The sequence below is a fragment of the Zootoca vivipara genome, chromosome 1 (genome assembly GCF_963506605.1).
Source record: "Zootoca vivipara chromosome 1, rZooViv1.1, whole genome shotgun sequence".
NCBI classification, from domain to species: Eukaryota; Metazoa; Chordata; class Lepidosauria; order Squamata; family Lacertidae; genus Zootoca; species Zootoca vivipara.
In genome coordinates, this window is record NC_083276.1 from 135076484 (window position 1) to 135102688 (window position 26205).

Genomic DNA, 26205 nt, shown 5'->3' on the forward strand with positions numbered 1-26205 from the left:
CCAAACTAGGTGAAGTAAATTAAACTGACTGAGCAGACAATAACAGCAGTAATTAAATATGAATGATAATAATAATATTTAGATGAATAAAATGCTTAACTATGATCTTATATTCTTTGCAGCTTCCCAAGAAGAAATTTCTAGAATATTCTCCCCTTTCTTGACTTTATCATTATTATACTATTTATTATTATTATTTTTTAACTAATTATATCTTCAGACCCCAACCCCCTGCAGGCCTATTTTCAAAAGGATGTTTTACAGGAAACCAAATTGACATTTTATCTCTTTGATCACAACCTAAGAAGGAGGACCTAGAAAGCTATAACGTTTCAGCAAGGTTTAGAAGTGCTGGCATAGAAGTACTGTTAACTTCCTCCCAGTGACTCGAAGGCAGACAAGAAAACCCCCTTGTTGGAGATACATGCAAAAGCAGCAAGAATTATCTCAAGTTCACCTGATTGCCTCAAGATATACAAGTGGCGTATAATTAATAATTTGAAGGTTTTGTGCATTATGTGTTATATAGGAACACTGAAATGTGTCAAATGACTTTGGGACAAAGGGGGAAAGTGAATTGCAAGGACATTCTCTCTCCTTGACCTCAAGACTCTGTGCCCTAGGATTTAAAAGCAGCCGGAATTGTCTCAAGATCATGATGGCCTCAAGACATACAACTGATATATGATTATGTTTTATGTTGTGTGATATTCGACAGAAACATTGAACTATGTCTGACAGTATGTTATTTCCACAAGGAGGGGGGGGGGTGAACCAATTTTGTGTTTAATTGTTTTTTTATGTTTAATGTATAGTGTCCCAATGATTTTTTTTGTATTATTGTATGCCTTTTAAAGGATCAGGATATTGCATAGTCCAGTATTTAGATTAGATCAACTTATGACCACGTTATATTGTTATAAGAATTTTGAGGTCATATATATATATATAATAATTGTTCATAAAACATGTACATGAATGTACAGAAACATGTCTGAAGCAGCACAGGAAAACAGGCCTGACTGACACCATTTTGACTCTCTCTGACCAGGTGTTCCTCTGCAAGGAAGAAGGGGGGTGGGGGGAACCTTCTCATTGTCTCAGGAATTAAAGTGATAATCCCTGGCATCCTGATACCTGACTGCCAGACAAAAGGGTGTGATTAACTTGGCTGGGAAACAGGGAAATGTAAATATCTCTCAATTTTGTTGATTAGGTTCTGGGGGCAGGGGGCAGGGTCCAGGGTGCTCAGATTACTGCCACCAGACCTCCCCGTTCATGATGTACCTATGATGAATCTAGGGAGGGGGGGTCTTGGGCTACACCCCTTCTGTGACATATGGATGATGCTTCTGGGGGGTGGGCTGAAACCAATTTCAAATCTCTTTTTAAGGGCAAGACATCTTTGTTTGGGGTTCCTTCCTTGTTCTCCTGTGTGAGAGGAAGGACCCTGTTGCAACAGCAAAAATAAAAGTGCCTTGCTTCGCACGTCCTGGTTTGGTCTCTGTTATTTGGTGGGCAGGAGACGCTTAAACTTTGTCTGCTTGCCAGGATACCTGGACTCTTCCTGGGTCAAGGATCCACTTAATTCTAGGGCCGTGTAGCTCTGCAAAATTTTTACAACAAAGCCTATTCAGCATAAGGGAAAATCCCTGTAAAAAAGGGATAACTTGGCAGCTATGCTTTAACGGGGAAAGCCTTGCACGAGCCACCTTAACTTCCACGAACTTCCACGAACCACCTTAACCAGAAGCCGGAAGCCCCGGCGTGGTGTCCTTTCCGCCAATCGGGCGAGAGCAAAGGAAGCGCCGGGACAAGTCAGCTGGAGGCGCTGCCGGCCCTCCGGGAGGAGGAGGAGGAGGAGGACCGCCCAGGCTCCGGGGCTGATGGCGGAGGCAAAGCCCGCGGGCGGCCCGGATGCAGCCGCTGGCCATGCCGCGGAAAGCCTGGAAGCCCCGACGGGCGGTGGCGGCAGAGAACCAGGGGCTCCTCTCGGGGCCACACGGGGACAGGCAGGTAACGTGCGGGGCTCCCCGCTTCTTCCTGACACACTGAGCAGAGGCAAAGCATTTCGAAAAGTCAAACATCGCTCTCTTTTCTCAAGGGGCAGCGTCTCTCTCTCTCTCTCTCTCTCTCTCTCTCTCTCTCTCTCTCTCTCTCTCTCTCTGTGTGTGTGTGTGTGTGTGTGTGTGTGTTCTTATCAGTCAGATGCTGCTGGCCTCTCAGGATTCTTTCAAGTAAGTGGTGCATATTTATACTGATATTGAATTTTTCCAACCGAGTCTGCATGGCATCTATCAGAGTGGACTTTGAAAACGCTGAACAAACTAACAAACTAAACAAAACAGGTTTCTGGTTAAATTTACCAGGATCTTCAAGATCCCTGAGCATTCGAGTCACTTGAGATGCATCCAGTGTACATATTGCTCATATTATATATCATAACGCTTCTGTTTTGAGGTTCAGCGAGGGAGGGATTGTTAGCACGTGATTTTTAGTAGTTATTCACTGATTGTGCAAAATAGCCTTACTAATATAACTAGTTAGCTTTTATCCTCACAATGATCTACTGGACGGCATTGATAAAAGTAAGCAGATTGTATGCAAAAGCCAGTGCTTTAAAAAAAAAAAGCTTTTGCTTTTTTTGTTTTTTTGAAACACTCTGCTGGGCACTGTGGTCACTTGTGGGCTGGGACGTCAAGTCCCATATTCTTAGCTCAGCTGCCAGATAAGGTAAAATGTTGCTCCAGGTCTCCTGCTATTTGTTTTGGTAAAATAGGGATAATGGTGGTGCCATGGAGGTAGGGGGGCAGGCTCCCCCCATCAATCAAATTAATAAAAATCAATATAAATCCTAGGTTCTGTTCCCCACTAACAAAAATCCTGGCTACGCCTATGAGTGGTGCTTTGCTTTTCTACAAACACTGAGTGCTGAATGCATATACCAGCAAATACAGAAGCACACATTGAACAAGGCCCTTGCCACTTCTTGGGTTTTACCCTCTGTTGTGTATTGAGTCAAAGGATTTTATATCTGTATTATTATTGTCTGTATTTGCATTAGGATAAAGTAACTGCCTTTTGGTTCCAGAGGGTACAGCTACTATTGGTTCATTTAAGCTGCTGTATTTGGATCCTCTGTCTTATTGGTTTCCTCCAAAAGGCAGCACTGGGATTGCCTGATATTGTTCCCTCCAAAATGTATCCCTTCCTAGCTAGTCCCCTGTCCCTATAAATGTAGCTTTCCTCTCCTCAGTCTTCAGTCTTGTTCACTTTAATAAAGAGCTGTTACTAGAGAACTGTCTCCAGCATGTTATGTCAAGAGAGCTGAAATCACAAACCCCACGTCACAACACCCTCATTGCAATAGTTTCCCATGTGGTGGAAAGAAAAGATACAAATTTAATAAATTAACTAAGCACAGTTCTTTACTCTTATATTCAAAGGGTAAATTGGGAGACATAGTAGTGTGAGTACAGAATCTGCTTCCTTACCCCAATGATAGCAGTCACCCAAATACAGGAAGCAAGGAATGTGTGATGAGCGTTTGTGTGTGCAAATGCTTCAAACAGGCTTTTCTGTGTATATCTGGGGCTTTGCTGAGATTAACTTTCATGAGCAAATTTAAAGCACTTTACTGTCTTGAACATCTACAGATATTTTCCTTTTTTGAAAAAGGCATCAGCCACGCCTTTAATAACACCAGCAATAACACACACACACACGAGAGAGAGAGAGAGAGAGAGAGAGAGAGAGAGAGAGAGAGAGAGAGAGAGAGAGAGAGAGAGAGAGAGAGAGAGAGAGAGAGAACACATTGTATTATTGGTAGGATATGTTACAGAATACATTCAGAATATTGAACAGGCAAATATCTCTGAATTCTACACATGCAATTATAATTTAATTTCACCTAATCAGATCACAGTGACTTGTTTGGGGAAGAAATGTAAATTGTCTGCTAATGGATTCCCAGGCCGCACAGTTGTTCTCAGTCATTCTAGCAAATGGGTTTGAAGATTGTGGCTTTTAATGCAGCAAGCAATTATTCTTAATTCATGTTGGCTTTACTTCCTGGGATTCCCAGAAAATGTTAATAACAGATTTCATCACAGATTTCAGACATACTTACTAAACTAATTTTTCACTTTTAGTTCGTAAAGAAAAAAATTGTCCTTCAATAATTAAACTTACTTTGATGTTACCTGGCCATATGAGAATGATACTTATCAACACATTGATGGTTCCGCATGTAGATAAGTGTCAATTCTCATGTTGTTTTCTAGATGATGTGGTGATAGATAAATCTTTGTATTGCAGTCTGTATGAGTTGGAAGCCCCAACCTGAAGGAAAACACTCCAAACATAGGTTTACAAGCTCAGTGAGAAAATTAGGACTCGATTGCTGAAGTCTAATTATGTTAGTTTCCCTGTTTTCTCTAGGTAGTTACTAATAGAATTCAACTGAAAATGGGTTTTGTTAAACATGTTTTTTTGTGTCTTGATTTCTCAGCTCATTTATATATTGCAGTAAAATCATACTACAACTCTCTAATTCTGGGTTTTCCCCTCAAACCTTTCTTACTTCACATTTTAAAGAAAAATGACAAATAGCAGATGATATGCAATACTGTCTCTGCCATCCTGTAGGGATGATTGTGTTCATTTACTTTTGTTCTGAAGGTCCAAGCTAGGTAACAACTCTAAACATCACAAAGCACTTTGTATGTTACAAATATTTTTGTCTGCATTGTGCCAGGTCACATCTCAAGGAGTCCCTGAGCAAAGGAGACTGCTCAGAATATATCTTAGGGACATTTTGCCTCATGCCTATAATAGAGGAGCCATATTATGAAACATGTTAGGCAACTTTGCAAATCTTTGATACTTTTAAATGTGACGGGAAGTGGCTCGAACACCTATTCGCTGCATGCAAAGGCATTTGTTGTCAGGACAGATTGGATGATTGTAAACAATAATTATTTGGACATTTGGAGACAGTAGGATAGTGCTATGTCCCACAACAGTCTCTTGTCAAATAGGTTTTGCTGATGTTTTAGCTATTTTCTTCCCAGCCTATAAAACCTATAAAAGAGCATCTTATACTTGAGGACAAAATAGTCTGCCACATGACCTTCAAATATCTGGAAAAAGCAACAACCTATCTGTACAGGGTCTCAGAGGTTGAAAATATCTCAGGCTCCATTTGAGCCTCTCTGATGCTTACCTTCCAAGTCCTGGACTGCAGAATCTGGGACCGACAGCCGTGTGACACCGGAAGTTGCGTCGACGTAACTTCCGGTGTCATTTTGCCCTTCCATGGGCACCAAAAATGGCCGCCGCCGGCCTCGAAAGTCGCTTCTACGCATGTCAGGAAGTGCGTCGACGCAACTTCCGGTGTCGCTCTGCCCATCTATGGGCACCAAAAATGGTCGCCGCCGACACTGGAAGTCGTGTCTATGCACTTCCGGACATGCGTAGATGCGACTTTTGAAGCCGCCGGCGGCCATTTTTGGTGCCCATAGAAGGGCAAATCAGGAAAAAAATGGCCGCCGGCAGGAGAAAATAACGGAGAAAAACGGGAGACGAAGTGATACAGGGGACTTCAAAAGGTCGGGGAAAACAGGGGTTTCCCGGGGAAAACGGGGTACTTGGCAGCTATGCTCAGATGCAGGGCTTATGCACACTTCCCTTTCCTCTGTGCTTTCCAGGCATGAACTGTGCTTGAAAGCTCTGTGTCTTTACCGCTGAATCAGAGCAAACGGCATTTCACAGAAAACCTGAATTGCCATTGGTTGCGCTTTAGCTTTAAAGAGCGGGTTTTTACAGGGAATGTTTTGGGGCGAAAGAAAGAGCGATTGTATATGGAGCTTTAAAGCACAGACCTTAGCAAAAGGTTAAGGCCTCAGGCTCTCTCTTGTGGCCCTGCTTCTTTCTTGTCTGCAGTGGGTTACTCCAGTGACCGTAGCAGAACCTCCTGGTCAGGGCTGAGCTCCTAAAGCAGCAACCATCTCTCCAGCACAGGTCGCAATCTGAAGGAGTGGCTGAAGGAACAATTCTGTGACCACCCCATCGAGCACTGCAAGGACACCCGACTGCATGATGCCGCTTATGTGGGGGACTTGCAAACCATTAAAAACCTGTTGGAGGAAGAGAGTTTCCAAAGGTAGCTCTCAATTTTACTGAAATGGAGCATGGATTCTCAGGTGATAAATCAAACACTTTTGCCCTGAGTACATTTTAACCTCATGCAAATAGTCACTGAGGAACGCTGCAGGTTCAAAGGGATGTATGAAGATAGGGATCTCCTGCTGATCCTGGGCTCTGTATGTTCCAGGTTCCATTTGCACATTTATTCCATCTATCAGATCTGTACTGTCCATTTTTGTAGAGTTCCTGTACCGGTAGGCTTCCTGTATGAATTAGGGACGCAGGTGGCGCTGTGGGTTAAACCACAGAGCCTAGAGCTTGCTGATCACAAGGTCGGCGGTTCGAATCCCTGTGACGGGGTGAGCTCCCGTTGCTTGGTCCCAGCTCCTGCCAACCTAGCAGTTTGAAAGCACGTCAAAGTGCAAGTAGATAAATAGATACCGCTCCGGCAGGAAGGTAAATGGCGTTTCCGTGCGCTGCTTTGGTTTGCCAGAAGCGGCTTAGTCATGCTGGCCACATGACCTGGAAGCTATACGCCGGCTCCCTGGGCCAATAATGCGAGATGAGCGCCGCAACCCCGGAGTCGGTCACGACTGGACCTAATGGTCAGGGGTCCCTTTACATTTACCTGTATGAATTATTGAGGTGTACGTAAGTCTGGGTGTATGTATCTAAGCTGGGGTTGCTTATAGGCTTGGGTGTGCATGTGTGCAGTCAGCGACAGACTGTTTGCATCAAATGGATACTGGACAGGGCTGATTGGAATCGTAGTCCAAAACATCTGAAGAGTGCCAGGTTAGCAAAGGCTGCGTGTGATTGTGCCTTATATATCTATTTAGACGTGATTTTCTTCCCATGCTGTCAGTAAATTGTTGTTATGGATAACATAGGACATCCAGGAAAAGAATCCAGAGAGAGAGAGAAGTTGGTGCTTGTTCTTAATTTTTTTGGCCCCACACTTGCTGAGAACAGTGCATGCTCACAGGGGGAAGGAAGCAAGGGAAGATCCAGGCACGCTCATGGATTACTTTTGCTTTCTTCAGCCGCATCAATGAGAAATCCGTGTGGTGTTCTGGTTGGCTGCCTTGTACACCGCTGCGGATTGCTGCCACGGCAGGACATGGAAACTGTGTGGATTTCCTGCTTCAGAAAGGGGCAGAGATTGATCTTGTGGACGTGAAAGGGCAGACTGCCCTGTATGTAGCTGTTGTGCATGGGCACCTGGAATGCACACAGATCCTTCTGCAAGCCGGAGCTGACCCCAATGGGAGCCGTCACCACCGCAGCACCCCAGTGTACCATGCTGCCCGGGTCGGCAGCACGGACATCCTGAGAGAGCTGATCAGGTAAGCACAGAGTCATTTTGCTTCATCTTTGCTCAGGAGCCAATTGCCGGTCAGCCAAATAGGGTATGTTTGCTATGGAAAGGATTCTCAGTCATCCAAATCCAACAGGCAGCAATTGTCAGTGAGAGAAGATAGGCAGAGTTGGAGGAGCGTCCTCAGAAAACGGAAAGACTTGAGAATTCCATTTTTAGGGTAGGAGAAATCCAGAATCCTTTCAAATATCTACACTTCTTTTTCTTCTTTGCAAAATTTAATGTGTTACCATTCTGAAAAAATTGTGCTTAAGACGGCACACTTTTATCCTTTACTTCCTGACCATTCTGCTGCTCCAGAAAAGCGGACACGGAGCAATGGATTCAAACTACAAGAAAGAAGCTTCCACCTAAACATTAGGAAGAACTTCCTGACAGTAAGAGCTGTTCAACAGTGGAATTTGCTGCCAAGAAGTGTGGTGGAGTCTCCTTCTTTGGAGGTCTTAAAGCGGAGGCTTGACAGCCATCTGTCAGGAATGCTTTGATGGTGTTTCCTGCTTGGCAGGGAGTTGGACTGGATGGCCCTTGTGGTCTCTTCCAACTCTATGATTCTATGATTCATTCTGAGAATAAGAACATATATGAGTTATTCACACAGCAGCTGCAACATCACATGATGATGGCTGACCTGTCCCCTCTTGAAGGTCTGGCTTTCCGTCTTCTGTCTTGCCAAAGTTAAACATTTAAAGTCCCATTTTGACCCCACCTCTCAACCCTCAAGGCAGCTAGTAATGAACGGGTCATAAAAACATCAAAAAAGATTAAAAATATGTCCACCACTATAATGAAATTGTAGCCAGCAAAATTCAAAGAGAGAAGCAACAAAACCAGAAACAATCCCTGGTATGAGAACCAGACAGATTACAGCCTTCACCAAAAACACGTTGCCTTAACCTGGGATCTGAAGGCAGATAAAGAGTTGGCAAATATGTCCAGAGCCAAACCCCACCCCCACCCCACCCCCCAAAATAACCCCTAGGATTGCCACCTAGTGTATACTTGAGAGCCACTCACACCGCCAGTCCCAAGTCTCTAATAGCTGTAAAGGTAAAGGGACCCCTGACCATTTGGTCCAGTCGTGACCGACTCTGGGGTTGCGCGCTCATCTCGCATTATTGGCCGAGGGAGCAGGCGTACAGTTTCCAGGTCATGTGGCCAGCATGACAAAGCCACTTCTGGCAAACCAGAGCAGCGCATGGAAATGCCGTTTACCTTCCCGCTGTAGCGGTACCTATTTATCTACTTGCACTTTGCCATGCTTTCGAACTGCTAGGTTGGCAGGAGCTGGGACCGAACAATGGGAGCTCACCCCATTGCGGGGATTCGAACCGCCGACCTTCCGATCGGCAAGCCCTAGGCTCTGTGGTTTAACCCACAGCGCCACCTATACCTACCGATAAACTTGTGAAGGGTGGGAGATAAATGCCTACAATAGATAAGATAGATACACATTCTTAAACACCCATTACTTAAACACCACTTTACTTTGTTAGGTTTACACATAAACTTTTCTATATACAGATCTGAAAAGCTGATGTTTGAAGTGTCATGTCAGAGTGGAGGCAGCTGAGCCATTCAGTTCTGTGAGCCAAACCACATGCGATAGTGGCAGACCCACATGTCAGAACCACATCCAAGGTTTCTTACGTGAAATCTCCATGATCTCTATGAATTTATGAAGCAACAGCCCTTTTGATGTAAGGTGATGGTGTGCAGATTTATACTTCTGCTGCGAGGACTCTGAGCCAGCAATATTAAATGTAGACTTTGGAAAGCTTTCAAGTTTAAAATTAACTGACCCTGGCCAATAACTTCTCATTAAATAATTTCTCTTTCAAGATGACTATGCTAATACCAGATTGCATACCTGCCAAGTCTTCCGCTGAAAAATGCGGGAACAGCAGCAGCCATGTGTGGGCACCGGAAATAGGGCAGAGCGACACTGGAAGTCGCTTCTACGCATGCCCGGTGGCCATCTTAGTGGTGGCTGCATGGTGGGTTAAACCACAGAGCCTAGGGCTTGCCGATCGGAAGGTCGGCGGTTCGAATCCCCGCAATGGGGTGAGCTCCCATTGTTCGGTCCCAGCTCCTGCCAACCTAGCAGTTCGAAAGCACGTCAAAGTGCAAGTAGATAAATAGGTACCGCTACAGCGGGAAGGTAAACGGCATTTCCATGCGCTGCTCTGGTTTGCCAGAAGCGGCTTTGTCATGCTGGCCACATGACCTGGCAACTGTACGCCAGCTCCCTCGGCCAATAATGCAAGATGAGCGCCGCAACCCCAGAGTCGGTCACATGGGCAGAGCAGCACCCAAAATGGAGGCTCCCTGGCAGGTAGGAAATCCAGGGGATTTCCGGGATTTTTCTCCATTCGGGAGAACAGCGGGAAACGGATTAAAATCCGGGGTTTCCCGCAAAAAACGGGATTCTTGGCAGCTAAGCCAGATTGTCATGTTGAAATGCAGCTATTAATCAGTTTCAATTGTTTTGTGGAAAGCTTAAAATATCAATTATGCCACTCATACTACATAAAATGCACTCATCCAATAAAATACAGATACATACATATGCCCAGCTGCTAAAGCAAGCAAACAAAATTCCACATCCAGTCTAGCTTGACCCTAAGAATTATGACCTAAACAAAAATACTTTGCCGGGGGGGGGGGTGCTGTCCTGTGTTAGAACATCTCTCCAACATTTTTGACCTGGGTACATGATAAACCACCCATCATGTACACATGCCCTAGTTTAGCAATGAATGCAGCTACACAGAAAACACACCTGTGTCCCCATTTCCAATTCACAGAGTATGTGGTTTATCTGAGATGGCTTTTCACGTGTCTGTGCAGGAAAACAAATATTAGAAGGAAGTGAATAGGAGAACCTCTGCATCCCTCAACTAGACTGCAATACAACTTTCCAGGTGCACATCAGATTCGTCTCCTGACAGCCATTCAGAAGCAGGGACACCATTTTTTATTTGGGGTGGTGAGAAATAAGGTTCACAGCAAGATTCAGTAGGCCATTCTTTGATATTTTCAAAATTAAATTGCAAAACAAAAATGGTTGGGGCTTAAAAACCAGGATGAGCAGAAAGCAAAAAGCCACTACCACTGTTTTGCAATTACTTGGGCAAGTGTTGCTCAAACTGATAAGTTCTACAGCAGTTCTTATCCTTTCAAACACTCTTACAGAATCAGAAAACATCTTACAGTTTTAGTTTCACTTTTCAGCCTTTTCATGTGCAACACTCTAGCATGAGAGGTCATTGATGCTTTAGCTAAGATTCCTGCATTGCATGGGGTTGGACTCGATGACCCTTGGGTCCCTTCCAACTCCACAATTCTATGATTCTATGAGGTAGAACAGCCCTTTCATGAGCAGGAGGCTCTTTCCTCATGTGAAAGGGTTCTGGAGAATTCCCTCTCCTGAAAGCCAAATCAGAAAACAAAAACTGTAAGCAGACCATATGCTACCCCATGATTTTATTTATGTAGCCTGACTAGCCTCTGAGCGTGCAGATAGTGCTGGCTGACTTCACAGGGAATTTTGTGTGCTCTTCAAAGTGGTATTTCCCAGCTCCACAATGACTAGTAAGTTCTACATACAGGCATAACCAGGACTTGTCCCCACAAACCCGGCACAGAAGAATAATCTCACCCTTTCCTTATTAACCAGGGAGTGGAGGTAGAATGGAAAGAGATAATTAGGAAAGCAGAACCTCATTCTTAGACTGTTTGGATGGGAAGGTAAAGTTATTCTTAAGTCATATAATTACTCCATAGGGACATTTGGAGACTCTGCTTAGAGTGGAATCCCCTTCCTGGTTACAGCAGAGCCAAACACAAATGATCTGCTTCTGGTGACTTTTGCCTTGGCAAGAGCAACCAGTCTGCAGGATTTGCATTTCAAACAAACATGTTGCTCTCAGTGACTGCCGGGTGCAGCTGGAATAGTAGCTTTGAAATCCTGCTCATCTCTTTGAGATCTGTCTAGCAATAAACAGAAAGTGAATACTTGGCCATTTATTTGACGAGCTGTCATTTCCCACCTTCCCTTTTTGCTGCTGCTGTCCATGCTTTTCTACTCTGCTAACCGTTATTATCACAAAAGGTTCGTTTCCTGAAGGTGTGTGCCTCTTTGTGTCAATAATGAGAGTCATATGAGTAGATCTCTAGAACAGCGTTTCTCAACCGCTGTTCCGCGGCACACTAGTGTGCCGCAAGGCGCTGGCTGGTGTGCCGCGACGTGCGGCGACGAGAAGGGTGATTTACATTGTCACCTGCCTGGCGGCCGCCAATACCCAACACTAACCCGCCAGAAAGCAATATTTCTCCTCCTCTTTCCCAAAGCTCAGTGGAAACGACTGGAGGGTGGTTTTAGAGTCTAGGGAGGCCCCCTAGGGAGGCGCGCTCCAGATCCGCCGCCGGCCCCCCTTAAGCCGCATCGAGGTTGCTCCGCCTCCCCTGCCTCCTTTGCCCGTCCTTCGCCATGGCTGCGCGGCGGACGCTGGGCTTCGCGGTCCGGAATTACTCGTAAGCAGCAGCCAAGGTAACCTTTCGCCTTTGAGCCGCCCCGCAGCTCCCCTGGAAGTGCGCGCGCCCTTGTAATCCGGGGGCAGGCAGAGCCTTGCCTGGACTGGAGAGGAGAAATGGGGGTCTGAAGGCTTCTCCCCTCCCATGGCGGGAGGGAGATTAATTTCCTCCTTCCTATAGTCAATATAGGGCGGCACAGAGTTAAATTTTTTAACTTTTTTAATGGTGGTGTGCCTCGTGATTTTTTTCATGGAACAAGTGTGCCGTGGCCCAAAAAAGGTTGAGAAATACTGCTCTAGAAGGCAACAAGTTCGGAAATGCTGTTGGTGTCTGTGTGAGTTGACAGCACTGGAACAGTCACATTAAAGGGCCAAAGAGGGAGGACAAGTGGTAAGCAATCTAGAAATGGGGCTACCTCAGTGGCACCCCCAATTCCCCCTCTCCCTCCTTCCCCCTTGAGTTGGTATGGGATAGAGAAGGAAGATCAGCACAGTAATACTGTACTACTACTTCATATTAACAGAGTACTTCTAATATTCAACGTACTTAATATGCAATATCTAAATCAGTCCTCTAGTGTCTTGTGAGATCATGGCTGTCGTAAGAGTCTCTTAGCCAATGCTCTCTTCTAATTAGGGAAGACCCAGAGACTCTAGCCAAGGCCTATTGCAGCTCCCTCGACTGAAAGCTGAGCTGTTCATGTGCTTTGCTTTTTTATTGACTTAGTAATGACTCCCTTGTGGGAATTCTATGGTTGTGGTCAATATTCAGATATCAGAAGGTAAAGTTAGTGTGTACATTGCAGCCACCAATTTTACATTTCAAAACTGAGTATCGTTTCCAACAAGGCCAGGAAAGGTGTCATGTGCCTTTTAATGCAGCCTCTTTCCTGAACCCTTGAGACACTGCAGAAAAACACATGTGACTGTGAATTTGTCTTAGGTTGGCCCCTGGCCCACACCTATTTTGGGGAGTGGGAAGGAATAATAATAATTTTATTATTTATACCCCGCCCATCTGACTGGGTTGCCCAGGAAGGATTAAAAATACATTACAGGGCAGAATCTCAATCCTCATGATCTTATCAGTAATTAACACTGAAGGATTTTGTCAACACTTAACCTAAATTCTTCCAAAATCTCCCTTGAGTTATGGATATGGCATACTGTGGCCTGCATTGAGGGGGGTGATCCATGCATTAGGAGAACTGTACTAAATTTAGGCAGGAGATGCTGGAATACCTCTAGTAACTTCTGGTTCTATGATTCTGCGGTCCAACAGGATGGCCCAGTTCTTTTAAGGAATCTGTGTCCCCTCATCCCCCTCCTCTGTTGGGCTACATTTTAGACAACCTCAATCTTATGCTTCCCAAAACAGTCAGGAAAGCATATGTGATTGTTCATTTTAGTCAGGGAGAGCTCAATCTGGGCTTTCCCACAGTTTTCCCACAGAGGGCGGCACAATTCTTTCACACCAGCTTATCTCTGGAGTCTTGGCTTTCATAGTTTTACATTCTGAATATTACATCTTGCCATGTGAAAGCTATCCTAGCAACCAGCAAGCTGGCTACTTGGCAGATATACGGTATATTCTTGTCTGTAACCACATGCGGCGAAAAGCAGATTTAATTGGCACTACCCTTTGTCTCAAGGGACGCGGGTGGCGCTGTGGTCTAAACCACAGAGCCTAGAACTTGCTGATCAGAAGGTCGGCGGTTCGAATCCCCATGATGGGGTGAGCTCCCGTTGCTCGGTCCCTGCTCCTGCCAACCTAGCAGTTCGAAAGCACGTCAAAGTGCAAGTAGATAAATAGGTACCGCTCCAAGCGGGAAGGTAAACGGCGTTTCCGTGTGCTGCTCTGGTTCGCCAGAAGCGGCTTAGTCATGCTGGCCACATGACCCGGAAGCTGTACACCGGCTCCCTCAGCCAGTAAAGTGAGATGAGCGCTGCAACCCCAGAGTCGTTCACGACTGGACCTAATGGTCAGGGGTCCCTTTACCCTTTACCTTTAGTCTCACCCTGAAGCTCATAAAAAAAAAAACCCACACACATTAAGCAAAATAGAAACATTGTCACCCGACCCCACCCCCCACCCCTCTCCCCATCTACCTCTCTTCCCCTTTCCTCCCCAATGTCTCAACAAATGAAACTGATTTGTAAAAATGTTGTGAGAGACATTGCACATATCTTTGTAAACCAAGAAAACCTTTAATAATAATAAAAATATGTTAAACTGTAAATTTTGTTTGCAACTTTTCTACAAAAGGAACTCGTGCTGAATAAATAGCCCACTTAAAAAAAAGAAAAAAGAATTTGTAGCTTCTGAAACTGAAGAGGGAGAGAAGAAATAGTCAGTGCAGTGAGAGGCAAAGAGGGCAAGGTGGCCAGACGGCTGGAGAAAAGCCCAGCCTGAACCTAACAGCACGGGGAGCCAGTATAGCAGGATTCTCAGCTAAACATGCATGACAGAATTGACAGGTGGCCATCCAACCTCTGCTTAAAAATCTACAAGGAAGGAGAGTCCACCACCTCTTGTGGGAGACTGTTCCACAGTCGAACAGCTCTTACTGTCTGAAAGTTCTTCCTGATGTTTCAGTAACTTGAATCCACTGGTTCAGTTCCTACTCTCCTGTGCAGGTGAAAATAAGCTCAAGGTGATGGACCTTGAGATATTTGAAGACAGCTATCATATCTCCTCTCAGTCTCCTTTTTTGCAGCTCCTTCAGCAGTTCCTCATAAGATTTGGTTGGCAGAGCCTTGAGCACCTTGGTCACCCTCCTCTGCACATGTTCCAGCTGGTCAATATTCTCCTTAAATTGGGGTAACCAGAACTGGATACGGCATTCCAGGTGTGTTCTGACCAAGGCAGAGAACAGTGGTACCTCGGGTTACAGATGCTTCAGGTTACAGACTCTGCTAACCCAGAAATAGTACCTTGGGTTAAGAACTTTGCTTCAGGATGAGAACAGAAATCGTGTGGCGGCAGCAGGAGGCCTCATTAGCTAAAGTGGTACCTCAGGTTAAGAACGGACCTCCGGAACGAATTAAGTTCTTAACCCAAGATACCACTGTAAAATGAGATTATTACTTCCCTTGATCAGGATCTATGCTATTGTTGATGTAACCTAAAATAACAAGTACAGTGGTACCTCGACTTACGAACGACTCGACAACCTAATTTTTCGACTTACGAATGGGGCAAATGGCCGCACGCTTACGAATTTCTCGACATCCGAACGGAAACTGCAGTGGTTTTAGATAGGGTTTTTTCGACTTACGAATTTTTCCGTTTCCAATGCATTCCAATGGGAAATTGCGTTTCCAATGATGCTTTTCTACTTACGAATTTTTCAACCTACGAAGGTGCCTTCAGAACGGATTAAATTCGTAAGTCGAGGCACCACTGTACCTTTTTTTTTGCCGCTGCATCATACTGCTAACTCATGTTAAGCTTGTGTTCTGCTAAGACCTCCTTTTCACATGTACTACTGACTGGGTGTCCCCCATCGTATATTGGTGCAGTTGGTTCTAAGTGTAGAACCTGGTGTTTGTCCCTATTGAAATTCATTATTTAGCCTGGGCCGTTATCCAATCTGTTAAGGTCACTTTGAATTCTGATTCTGTCTTCTGTGGCATTAGCCACCCCTCCCAGTTTGGTGTCATCTGCAAATTTGATGAACACCCCCACAATTCCTTCATCCAAGTTGTTTATGAAGACGTTGAACAACAACAGGCCCAGAACTGAACCCTGCGGCACCCCACTTGTCACTTTTTCCAGGATGATGAGGAAGCTTTAAGGACTCGGAGCGCTATTTGGGTTCAGTCAGTCAACCAGTTACAAATTCACCTAACCGTTACCTTATTCAACCTACATTTTACCAGCTTCTTCACAAGAATATCATGAAGAACTTTGTCAAAAGCCTTGCTGAAATCAAGACACACTATGTCCACAGCATTCCCCGACCCACCAAGCTTCTAACTCTACTGTATTGTTTTTTAAAAAAGAGATTAGTCTGGCATAACTTATTTTTGAGAAACCCATGCTGGGTCTTAGTAATCACAGCATGCATTTCTAAGTGCTAACATACTAAATGTTTAATTATCTTTTCCTGATATTGATATTGATATTGATATTGATGTCAAGCTCACTGGTTGGTAGCTACCTGGATCTCCCCCCCTTTAGAAGATGGGGACAACATGTGCCCACCTGCAGTTTGCAGGGACGCCACCTGTTCACCAAGAATTCTCAAAGATTATAGGCAGAGGCTCTGAGATTACCTCCTCAAACTCCTTTAGTACTCTTGGGTGAAGCTCCTCAGGCCCTGGAGATTTAAATTCATTTAAAGTAGCTAAGTGTTCCCTTAGGGACGCGGGGGCGCTGTGGTCTAAACCACAGAGTCTAGGGCTTGCCGATCAGAAGGTCGGTGGTTCGAATCCCCGCGACAGGGTGAGCTCCTGTTGTTCGGATATAGCCAAAGAAACCTTTTATTATTATTTTTAACCTCTCTTGCAAGCCTGAGCTCATTTTGAGCTTTGACTCCCCAGGACCAAGGCTGGCACTGAAATCACTGCACCCCACTGGCTCTCGCCTAACGCTAGAGGGACATAATCTGGTGGAGGGTGACCATCTCCTGCTCGACATCACAGGCTTGGTCCAAGGCACATAAAGTCCAACAGGGCAGGATTTTGCAGGTTGCCTAGCAACCATCTCGCCTCCACAAAAGAGCTTAATGAAAACAGGGTTGCCACAGTCTTTCCATATGAATTTCATTTTCTTTCCTCAGGTATGGTGCTGATGTGGATGTAAATCACCATTTGATCTCGGGGACCCCCAGCCCATCTTCCCGGCCGCTCACATCCCTGGTTGTCTGCCCGTTGTACATTAGTGCAGCCTATCACAACCTGCCGTGCTTCCAGCTGATTCTGCAAGCGGGAGCCAACCCAGATTTTAACTCCTGTGGCCCCATCAACATCCAGGGCTTCTCCCGGGGCTCCGCTGTGTGTGTAATGGATGCGGTCTTGAGACATGGGTGTGATGTGGCTTTTGTCAACCTCTTGATTGACTTTGGTGCCAACTTGAATCTGGTGAAATGGGAGACTCTGGGAGAAGGAGCTACAGGAAGGATCAAAGTGGACCCAGAAGCCTTGAAGGTGTTCAAAGAAGCCAGGAGTGAGTGTTATTTTGGCATTCATATTCTATCCCTGCAAAAGGACTGCAAAGTGAACTGAAAGTGCCTCTATTTGGGTTGTCAGCTGGTTTAAATTTTCTTTGGTGGTTTTTTTAACTGATGAAAATGGGGAAATGTTTTTAATAACGTGAAAATTTAATAGTATCTGAATATGATTTTCATTTAAATAATAACAATAATTTATATAGAATTTTCCATATGAATTTCAAAAGCAGCACACAAACAGAAAGCTAATAAAACACCCATAAAATAAAATAATTTAACTAAAACAGTAAAAGCAAAAAAGAAACACAGCTACAATCCACATTGGAGCCAGAACAATTAATGAATTCCTTTTCAAAGGCCAACTGAGACAGAAATCTTTTTGCCAATTTTCAGTAAGTTGGCAGGAATCTTCTTGTGACCCACAGTACTGGGGTCCCTACAAGGAAGCCCTACTTACTACTTGTAAACCAGGTTTTAGAGGTTTTACTACGGTCAATTGGTATATAAAGTTTGTTTACTGTAAACAAACAAACAAATCTAGGCTTCTCATAAGATGGAATTCAAAGGAGGAGCGCATCAGTGCTGCAGAGGTGGGTGTGGCAGGGACAGTGCAATTTTTCCATTAAAAGACGTGCCGGAACTCACCATGAACACTTCCCTCATTCTCTTAGAATGGCAATGGCACCCACCTGGTTACAATTTACATGAGTTCTCTCACTAGGTACTATACAAGTTCAGTGAACGTAGTCCTTCACGTAGGCTGAACGTTTGGAAACTTTGCCAGACCGCCAGGGGCCAGTACCAAAGTCCAGTGCCCCACCCGATTCCTGCTGCGATTGTGGTGTGGCCTAAACTGGCGTGGAGCCCGAGTTCTTGGGCTCCGCAGGTATAGCCAGTTGTGGGGCTGCTGTGGACACCGGCACGAGATCGTTCTGCTTAGTTGTCTCGGTGGGCGGTGAATCCTCAGTTGTCCCACTTGTCCCAATTGCTGAGTCGCCAGCTGCTTCTCTTATGCCGCCCTGTAGTTCCGCTGGACGTACTGGGTTGAGAGATGCCCGGAGTCTGATCTGGTCGAGGTGTCTTTTCCAAACCACTCCACCCTCCAGTCCCACCTCATAGGATACCGGGCCTGTACAGTGGCCTATGGTCCCCGGTACCCAACTCTGTCCTAGCCCATAGTTCCGGACATACACAGGATCCCCTGGGGCAAACCCCTTAGATGCCTTCCGCTCCACTGTAGATGGTCGCTGCTTTAAGGCCCTGTCAGAATGTATGCGATCCAGGAGAGTGGTGAGCCTTCTTCCCATTAGCAACTCAGCTGGGCTACGGCCAGTCGCTGCGCTTGGAGTCGTGTTGGGCCAGCAAAAACTCCGCTAGACGGAGGGTCCAGTCTCCCTGTATTATACGCCTGAGCGCATCTTTAGTTGTGCATACCATACGCTCAGCTTGGCCATTAGTGGCTGGATGAAAGGGAGCTGACCTGACGTGGCGGATTCCGTTCTTAGTCACAAACTCTTGGAATTTCACCAACGTGAAAGCGGTTCCATTGTCACTTCCTGAGTGCATTTATGGTAGCTCTGCTGGACGTGGTTGAGGTGGGTGTCACCTCGATCCACTTGGAATAGGAGTCCACCACAATGAAGAACTGCTGGCCCTGGAAGGGCCCCACAAAATTTATGTGCACCCTTGACCATGGGGACTGTGTGGATTCCCAGGACTGTACTGGTGCCTTAGGGGGATCCAGCCACGACACTTGGCAGGGCACACAGTGTTTGACCTATCCTTCTATCTCAGCGTCTATGCCCTGCCACCAGACATAGCTTCAGGTCAGTGCTTTCATCCGGACTATTCCCGGGTGGGACACGTGCAGGGCTTCTAGGACCTTTCTCCTGAGTGGGGGGGGGGGTCTATGACTCGGCTACCCCACAATGTACATCCCCTGTGTGTCGACAACTTGTCTTTACAAGCTGTGAAGCTTGAGAATTCCAGTCCCGGCTTTCTGGGCCACCCCCTCCCCACCCACTCCGCAACACGGGCCAACAACTTGTCCTTTGCTGTTGCGGTGGCAATGTCTTTCGCATGCAAGGGCTGGTCAGGTAAGTCTTCCAGCCGCAATATCTGGTGAGCTGGAGCAGGATCTGGGCCATTTTCAGGCGGCGGTAAGTGGCTGAGAGCATCTGCATGCCCCATGGCTTTTCCGGGTTGGTGCTGTAATGAATATTGGTATCCAGCCAAGAAGATTGACCAACACAATGCTCGAGGGGTGTCTGGCGATTGGGGGCGAGGAGTCCCAAGAGGGGCTTATGATCGGAAATGATAATGAAGGGCCGGCAAAAATCATGAAACCTTTTTACTCCTTTAACCACAGCCAAAACCTCTTTGTCAATCTGGGAATAGTTGTGTTCCACTGGTGTGCGGGTTTGAGAGAAGTACACCACTCCTGTCCAATAGTTGGTGGCCCAGTACCGCGCCCACCCCATAGGGGGAAGCGTCGTAAGCCAGCATAACTGGGAGATTTTCATCAAAGTGCGTCAACACTGAATTAGATATAACCAGTTCTTTGACCCCTTGAAAAGCTTTTGCCTGTTGTGGGCCGCAGACACAAGGTGCTTTTTTATCCAAAAGCCTGTGCAGAGGCTCGGCCACCGCCGCCTTGTGTGGCAGGAACGCATGGTAAAAATTAAGGAGTCACAAGAAGGCTTGCAATTCTGCCTTGTTCTTAGGGGCTGGGGCATCGCAAATGGCACGCACCTTGTCCTCTGCTGGATCCGCTTCCACTCGGAACCCCAAGAAATCCACGCTGCTCACTCCCAATAGGCACTTTTTCTCTTTGACCTTAAGTCCTGCCGCCTGGAAGCATTGAAGCACTGTCCGTAACCTGGCGGCAAAATCCTATCTCGACAATGTGGCAATCAGCACATCGTTAAAGAATGGCGTCACTCCGGGGATACCCTTAAGAAGATGGTCCATGAGACTCTGGAATAATCCTGGAGCCACACTAACCCCAAACTGCAGACGTTTTACCCTGAAGGTGCCTTTATGGGTCACAATTGTCTGGGCGTTTGCTGTGGCCTCCTCCACGGGAAGCTGTTGGTACGCTTGTGCTAAGTCCAGCTTTCTGAAGACCTTGGCCCCAGCCAGGGTTGCCAATACGTGGCTCACTACTGGAACCGGGTACGCATGGTCCTGTAGGGCCCGGTTCAGGGTGCATTTGTAATCCCCACAAATGCGGACGGAGCCATCAGGTTTCACCGGGGTGACGATTGGGGTTTCCCATGTGCCTGATGTGACCGGCTTTAAAACCCCTTGCACTACTAAACGATCGAGTTCCTCCTCAATTTTGGGTTTGAGTGCAAATGGAACCCAACGTGCCTTGACCCTGATGGGTTGCACCATGGGGTTGATCTGTAGGGAAATCGGGGGCCCATTGTAAAGGCCACTAGTGGAAACTCCTGGCAAATTGACTCAAATCCTGTCCCATGGGAAATCTGATTAAGTCCTGACACACTTAAGCCTAACGGGCCAAACCATGCCAAACCCAGAAGGCTGGTAAAGGGACCCTTCATTATGATGAGGTCCAATTTCTTAATGTGATTTTTAAACTAGACCTTAAAAGTGCCCCTTAGCTGAATTATTTTTCTCTGAAATTCTCGTAATACCACGGTGCCGGTCATAGAGTGGGGCCCCCATTGGGAAAAAGCTCTTTAAATGTCTTATCAGATGATATGGAATACAATATGGAATCCATATTGCACGGCCTTCCCTCGATTCTAACTTGCACCCTAAGCTTATTGGACCCTGAGGACGAAAATTGATATACCCTGGCTGAATAGATTGACTGCAGCTCCTCCTCATTGAGGGTCTCATGAACGCGCTGTTTGGGTCATGTTCTTGCGTTCTTGGAGCGGCAGGCACGAACAATGTGTCCTGCCTTACCACAGCCTCGACATGTGACGTCACGGAATCTGCATGTCTTGTGGTCATGGTTCTCCCCACAACTGGCGCAGGTACTGTGTGGATCTGACCGATGCTGGTTTGAATGCAGCTTGGGAGCGGCGGTTGCAGTCAGATCAGACTATGGTTCGGTGGATCTCCTTGTGGGGGGACTCGCCAGAATACGACCGGTCTCGCTGGATACGATGGGTGCCCCCTTCAGCTCAGGGGTTTGGACCCTTTGCATGGGCTCTATCCTTCTCGAAAGCCGTTGCCATGTTGATGGCCTCCGCCATCGTGATGTCATCTTTCGCCAGCAGCTTCCGGCAGAGATGGCTGTCTCGCACGCCTATGACGAACCTTTCAAGCAGTCACTCCTCCAGGTTAGTGAATTGGCAACACATCGCAATTGCCTGGAGAGCTGCAATGTACTCACTCACTGACTCTTGCGCTTGTTGCTCTCTGTGGACAAAATCGTAACGGCGGTGGTTCTTTGTCGGCTGGGGTGCGAGATGCCTTGTCATTGTGTTCGTTAGCTCATCAAAGGAGCAGGCCTCAATGTCCTTAGGTGCCATCAAATGCTCCAGTAAGGCGCAGCAGGCCCTTCTCCGTCACTGGGGTTCTCTGCAGAATCCATTGTGGTAGTGTTGTCGCGATCGCAGTGAGCGGCAGGGCGGTGCTGCAGTGCTGACTCAGGCCTCAAACTCAGACATCAAAGCTGGATGGACCCTGCATCCCATCCTCGTCGCCAGTATTAAATATTGAGTAGACAACACAGCGATTCATCATAAGCTGCTCTTTATTTGGAGGCTGGAACAGAACTGGCTTACTGCTGAGCCAGCCTGCTTTTATAGAGGCTGGCTCAAACAATGTAGCAAAACATAATTCGAAGTTCCCTCCTAAAACAACTGCCAAGAACCTGAGGGAAAACTATATACACCAATACATAACAATGGCCAAGTCGCAATGCCGCCTGCCTGTTTATGGTAAGTGGACTTGTTAGGACAAATGCATGAACTTCCTCCTAGTCTGCAATTCCCACCCCATCCTCAGGTTGGCCATTCCTACCAAGGATGTCTGATTGTGCCTAATAAAAATAAGCAAATAAGAGAAGTAGTCAGAGCGCAGATGAAGCAAAGTAGACTATTGTGAAGGTAGAATCAGACCTGAGTACTCCCTGGGAGGAGTAAAGTAGCAGTAAAGCTGCAGCGCTGTTCACATTTTTCTTGGGGCAATCTCTGTTCTACACATTAGGACTTGTGTCTGAGTAAGTATGCACAGAAGCAGATTGACAAATACAAATGATCAAAACCAGGACTTCTTTCTTTGCAGAATGTCTTAGAAGCTATGTGCTGCCTGAGATGATTGATCTACCCCTGGTATATTATTTGGTTATTTAAGCAGAAGCTTCACTGTAGGCCATAGACTATGGAGAACTTCCCATATTTTTGAAATACCCCACTCCCCTTGGCAAAATAACAGCACAATACTATGCATACCTATTCAGAGATGAATCCTACTGAGAAGGAAGTCCTTTTTAAAAAGTCGGTATCAACACTTGACGCTTACTAATTTACCAACATTTCTGCACTGCCAAAATTAAGAAAAATATCTCACTGAGCAGCAGTAAATTAAACAATAAAATTACATCCAAAAAACAAATAGAATGTACATCACAAAGGTCAGTACATACTATTTAATAAAAAGTATATGCTGCTTACTCAGTTAAACATCTGAAAGTGGTTTACAAACAAGAAACCTAAAATATTCATTTAATAATGCTGCTCAGAGTAAACATTAAAAAGACTACATATTACAACTGCAGGTAAAAATTACATGCCTGGGTATGCTTGATGAAACAGAAAAGTTGTTTAGCAGGTGCCTGAAACAGTGCATTAGGGTAGGCAAAAAGGTAAATGACCCCTGGGTGGTTAAGTCCAGTCAAGGGCAACTATGGGGTGCGGCGCTCATCTCGCTTCAGGCCGAGGGAGCCGGTGTTTGTCCACAGACAGCTTTTCCAGGTCATGTGGCCAGCATGTTGAGCTTCTGGCGCAACGGAACACCGTCACGGAAACCAGAGTTACCAATTTTGGGAGGGTCTAAATGTTTTGACAATTGGAAAAAAGATATTAGTAAATTTATTTGGGATGGAAAAAGGTCGAGAATTAGATATAAAGTATTAATTGATAAAAGGGAAAGAGGTGGATTAAGTTTACCGGATTTTAAATTGTATCATGACGCGGCTGCCCTATATTGGCTAAAAGAATGGATTGAACTAAAAGATAACAAGATTTTGGATTTGGAAGGTGCTGGGTTGGGGTTTGGGTGGCACTGGCACTGGTATGCTTTTGAACTGCTAGGTTGGCAGGAGCTGGGACAGAGCAATGGGAGCTCACCGCCATCGAGTGGATTTGAAACGCCAACCTTCAAGCTCAAGCTCAGAGGCTTGGTGGTTTAGACTACAGTGCTACCTGCTCCCTTAGTGTACCTACCTCATATCAATGGGTAGGGAGTTCCAGCTGTAGGTACTGCTGCAATAATTGATCAGTTCCTTGCAAGTACAGAACAAACCTTACGAAGCATTTTGTAAAAGTGCCGGTTCTTCAGATCAAAGCAGTTGTGTAGGCACATACAAAGTAAGGCAACCATTCAAGTAAACTTGAACCTAAGCTACTGAGAACTTTTTATATACTAATAGTACCACCTAGAATATGGCCTGGTAACAAATCGGCAGCTAGTGCAGATTTGTGAGCAGCAGTGATATCCATCCAGCTCCTTCCTGCATAGTCACTGCTTAGTTCTTACTCTCCCTGCTTATTTGCCTCGTGCCTAGAAAGCAGGGGACTGAGCGTTTGCTACTCGACTTTCCAGGAAAACCCACTGTGCTGAATTGGAGCAAACACCAATTTGCGGAAAGCCCAATTGACATTTTCTCCAGTTCAGCACTGCAGAGTGGGGTTTCCCTGGGGGAAAGCGATGAGCCCTAAGTTCTGCTTAGAGCTGGGTGCACTTCTGCATGCAGCCTAAAGGTATTAACTAGGCATAGGTGTTCATGGGACTAGTAGTTGTGGGTCTGCTGCGGTATTCAGTTGTGTCTTTTTCTCTCCTCTTTCTTGTGTGTTGCATTACAGGCTGCCCTAGGAGTTTGATGTCTTTGTGCCGCGTGGCAGTACGAAGGACACTTGGGAAAAGTCGACTGCAGCTGATCCATGCTCTTCCAGTGCCAGACCCGATCATAAATTTTTTACTCCATAAACAGCAGTAAGGTCTCCTTGGATGTTTTGGAGGATAATTTCCCTCCCTCCCTCCCTCCCTGTCCCCCCCCCCTTTAATGAGGATTTTGCTTTTTTTAAGAGTGAGCAATTAAAAACAGGAAGAAATGTTTGTTTAATGCTATAAAATTATTTTCATGATATTATTTCTGTTAATTATTCTATATAATTTGGGTTTCAACAAAGCTGCTTCCTGGTGAAGATGATCTAATGTGTTACAGTGCTTCACATATCATGAAAAAGATAGGACATGGTCCTATAGCTTTAGTGTAGACAGTATTTGTTTTTAGTGGTGTGGATGTGTTTATTTAAAGCATGTGCTGTTGTTCCAAAAACAGCTCAAGGTATTTATTTAGCAGGCAGTGTGGCGAGGCTGTGCCTTCAGGCTGCCACAGACACCTCAACCCTCCCCTTCTCCATCCTGGGATGAGGCAGCAACTCAGCCAGAGGGAGGCCAGGTGAGCAGTGCTGCCCTGACCTGCGATCCTGCTCTTCTGAGGGCTCAGGATGTAGTTCAGGGTCGCAAGCTACATTGTTTTGGTTCCAAGACTTGCCTCATCCCTTGCCATATGGCCAACTCCAAAAAGCTACATATTCCCAGTTGTGCCTTCACAATACAAATTACATGTATGTTTTTTTTAATCCACTCATCTGATTTTTTCACGCTATTCAAATAATCACCAGTAAATTATTGTTGCTGCCTTGATGATTAGCTGTTGTGGAATTTATTCCAGTTCCTTTTCAGCACAGTGTAAAGTATGCTAAAAATCTTGTCCATCAGTTGCATGAGGTAACCACAGTTCTGAAACATTTTATCTTGTGTGTGTGTGTTTAAGAAATCATGTTAGCTTAAAAAATCTTCAAGGTAAGGCGAATGCAGCATTTTCTGATGTCCAAAATACATACCTTTGGCTACTACTACTGAGTCTGATCAGCTGCATTGATCACTGCCATTGCACAAAGAGAAAAGTGAAGGATCACAGGGAGGGTAGAAATAATTGTTTTCCTTATATAGTCAGAGATATCTCAAACCCAGTGTGTAAACAGACATTGTACATACAAATAAAAATGTGTGGGCCGGCCTGGGATCATGCTTGCAGAAGGGGCTGCATAAATAGGTTTTCTATGCAGGACCTGTCCCCTCCATTTTTGCAGAGCCAAAGTTGCATGTGAGGATCCTGCATGTGCTGTGCATTGGGTATAGGCTCCTATGCAAATGAGGTCTTGAATGTGTGCTGATGAATGCAATCCTGGGTCTCCCTCCGCGCATTCCTTTATACTGGATGGCCATCTGCGTGGGGCTTCAGAGTTTACTGATTTAGTGTGCTGTTGTTGTGAATCAATGCTTTCTAAAAACCACTATAAGGGAATCCCAGGACATTTTACCCACACATCCCTTTCTTCACAATCTCCGACTGTTCTCAGGCTATCTTCAGTGTCTGTGCCTCATCAGAGCTAATATTATTATTTTGTTGGAAGCCACCCAGGGGGAAACCCAGCCAGATGGACGGGGCATAAATAATAGTAATTATTATTATTATTCAGGTTCATTCTTGACAATATTAAACCTGGTATAATTAAAACTCCAAACTGCAGTGGTGAGGGTTTCTCTCTCCTTTCATTCCCATTCAACATTGAAATCAAACTTTCCAAACTTTCCATGAGCTCATTCATTTAAGAATCTTAAAACAAATCTATTGAACACTCTAACAAATCCACTTACTAATTGTACTATTAGGGTATAGAAAATCTGGCAACCTAAGCTTGCA

General features: G+C 45.6%; 1 protein-coding gene across 1 annotated transcript; it reads left to right on the forward strand.

The window, feature by feature from the left end:
• Positions 1-1859: 1859 nt before the first annotated feature.
• ASB1 (ankyrin repeat and SOCS box containing 1) lies at positions 1860-25940 on the forward strand. The gene is made up of 5 exons (XM_035115752.2): positions 1860-2016; positions 6022-6163; positions 7191-7493; positions 16842-17227; positions 24296-25940. Exons 1-5 carry the CDS (start codon positions 1887-1889, stop codon positions 24427-24429), a joined length of 1095 nt encoding a protein of 364 aa, XP_034971643.1. The 5' UTR covers positions 1860-1886; the 3' UTR covers positions 24430-25940.
• Positions 25941-26205: the final 265 nt, after the last annotated feature.